Here is a 3,073-nt window from a genome sequence, read left to right as displayed (position 1 = left end):
GCAGGTTGAAAGTCAAGAGGAAGGAGTATTGATCGGAGTCGATGTTATTAATTAATCAAATAGATCTTTCGACGATTCGTGTCTTCATACACGAAGTCGTTTAGTAAGGACTTATTCCGTTGTACTTTTGTTAAGTGAGAATTTCAAAGTCTCACCATCGAACTCTGATTTAGTTGATGAGATGATTATTCTATTTCTGAGACCATGTAATTGAATACTTGGCTTCTATTTTATGGTATCAATCGATTTGGCCTTTTCGGTAAGTTCCTTGAGTTCTACCCCTTTTTCTTTCTCGATTTCTTTAATCCCTGTTATTAGTCGCGGATTACCCGCTTTCGCCATCCTTAGCAAAATGCGGTCGTGACAAAAGTAGAGAGAATGATATTTCTATATTTAGAAATATGCCATAGAATGAGACATTCAAAAAGAAAATGTGTAATTTAGAGTGGTACGGAGGGAATATATGTTGTATAGCAGTCCGCAATTTTGATAATCATAACATTAAATCATGTAGAAATTTACTCATTTGATTTAGTACACTTATTTATTTACTACTTATTCATATTATAATTTTTTTGAATCACAATTAGTTTATAATATAAATATAATCATACGGTTAGACTAAATCCATTTTGGAGTGCTATGTTCCTTCATAGCCGAAACACTTCTTTTTCTTTTTGGCACAAAGCTTAAAAAATGGATGTTTTTAATGAGTTAAGAATATATAATAAACCAAAATAAAATAAACGATAATATAAGAGAAAAAATAAATATAGAGTGAAAAAATGTTAATTATAACAATATAAAAATTATTTGACTAAAGCTTTTGATATATGCAATAAACTTACACATTAAGGATACGGTAATAATTATTTTTGGGAAATGGAGTTGTAATTAGTATATAGAGAGATATTGATTTCAATTTAAATTTGAAACGAAATATATATTTTCTCTTCAAAATTAAAGGATAAGAGTCATTATGTAAAAATTTATGGAACTGTCACTGTGTGGCCAGTCACATTGTGGCCGCATAGCATTACTGAGTATCGGTTTGATGAGTAAATATCACAGGTAAGAAATTCAATAGGAATCGCATCGCTTTTATTAAGAAATTATACATAACACACTTGTACATCCACTCATTCACCAAGTTTCCAAATTTTGTGGAGACAGAGCAAGGAATCTTACTCCAACAAGACATGGTACATCCCTCTGCCACGCCCGTCGCAAGATACGTTTAGAGGCAACCCGCACAGCCCCTCGTTTCCAACGTAAGAACTTTCTGGAAACTTCTTCAGGGGTATCTTCCCGACAAGATGATTGTATGACACATTCAAGAATGAAAGGCTTGTGAGTCTTGCAAGCTCCCCGGGAATCTCCCCATCCAGGGCGTTGAACGAGAGGTCTAACGATTGCAGCCCGGACATATTCCCGACCGCAGATGGGATATGGCCAGACAGAGCATTGCGCGATAAGTTGAGCACTTGAAGCCCGGTGGCATCCCAGAGCGAAGGCGGGATCCTTCCCACCAGCTTATTGTCTGCTGCAGAGAAAGACGAGACTTCTTTAAGGGTGTTCCCGATGTCTGGGTTAATAGATGAGAAGCCATTGTTCGAGAAATCCACGTATCCAGCTGAGAGCGGTGGCATTGGAATCTCTCCACTGAGAAGGTTGGAATGCAGATCAAGGAAACTCAGTGCAGGATTGAGTAAGGCTGTTGGAGATGAGTGAGTCTGTTGTGAGACAGATCCAAGAAACGGAACAGCATTGCCAACTCTCCACAGCCAGCTAGGGATCTCGCCTTCTAACTCGTTGTGCGAGAGATCAAGCGTATCCAGAGATGGATGGTTTTGCAGATTCGGGAACTTGTGGAGGTTGCAAGATGCTAGCATGAGAGTATCTAGCAGCGGAAACAGTTTAGACAGTTGCACTCTGTTACGGACGTTCTCCGTAACGAGGCCGGATGGCTAACTTCTCGGAGAGATAAGGTGATCGAACCTTCAACGTGCTCGAAGGAAAGCTCACGAATTGCTGATTTTCGGACGTTCTCCTATGAACAACAATTTGGAAACGAAATATGATATTCTTGTTACTCAAGACAAATTTGTGGAAAATAATATATATTCATTGAATGATTAGAATGATAACAAGCTCTCCTATTTATAATATTAGAATACTACTACCCTAACTTAATGAACAAGAAACAAATATCTAAACAAATATGGGAAAGATATGGTGAATCACAATTAACTAAATAGAATAATATCCTATGAATATTCCCTAATAATATGTAGAGGATGATCGTATCAACTCCCCCACGGTTGAAATCCACCTTGTCCTCAAGGTGGAAACCACGAAGCAACAAAGAGAGTTAAAAGAAGAAGCATTGGTGATTTATCTCCTCCCGGATCAAATGTGCCTGGTCGCTGGAGTTGAGCAAATGCGGATCCGTTTCCTACCTCCTCCTTTATCTCTAACTCCCATTGTGTGGGATTAAGAAGATCACCACTTTTGACATCATCAAACACCACGTCAAATGTAAATTTCCTCCAATCAACGACATCTGTCATCTCCAATTCCTGATGTGGTGGAACAATAAAATCACCAATCTTCTCATCATATACCCCGACGAGCACTTGCCGAGGCATATTGTCGGTTTTGACGTTCACGATCTTTTCCAGGGACTCGTCGTTTGGAACATCAAGATTAGCGCCCCCGTTGTGAGCGGGGTTGTTGGAAACATCTTCAACTAGATTTTCGTCATCAATATTCTCCTCAAATACGCAATTCAACCGGACGAGAAGGGCGGCTTGCTCCAATCTATAAATACGCAATTTCTCGTTGTAATCACTTACGACAGCTGGTTGGGCCGGGCAAGGCAAACGAACCTTGAGACTGGGAATATTGGGAAGACCATGTTGCTTCCCTGAATCAATAAACTTGCTGGACTGTTGAGGCCGGTGCGTGGAGCCAGATCGTGGCGGGGCGAAAGTAGGCAACGGCTCTGTGCGGTTATCCAACGATCGGTTGCACCGTGGTGGCTGGTATGTAGGCTGTGTGTACAACACTTCCG

At 40.0% G+C, this 3,073-nt stretch overlaps 1 protein-coding gene across 1 annotated transcript; it reads right to left on the bottom strand.

Annotated features, from left to right (window-relative positions):
• Positions 1 to 1,184: 1,184 nt before the first annotated feature.
• Positions 1,185 to 1,892, bottom strand: LOC121777605 (receptor-like protein 9DC3). Its single transcript, XM_042174915.1, has one exon. It carries the CDS (start codon positions 1,890 to 1,892, stop codon positions 1,185 to 1,187), a length of 708 nt encoding a protein of 235 aa, XP_042030849.1.
• Between the last annotated feature and the right edge of the window lie 1,181 nt (positions 1,893 to 3,073).

The sequence above is a fragment of the Salvia splendens genome, chromosome 2 (assembly GCF_004379255.2).
Source record: "Salvia splendens isolate huo1 chromosome 2, SspV2, whole genome shotgun sequence".
In the NCBI taxonomy this organism is placed as follows: Eukaryota; Viridiplantae; Streptophyta; class Magnoliopsida; order Lamiales; family Lamiaceae; genus Salvia; species Salvia splendens.
The sequence above is the reverse complement of the archived record's forward strand: the minus strand, read 5'-3'. Positions and strand labels throughout refer to the sequence as shown.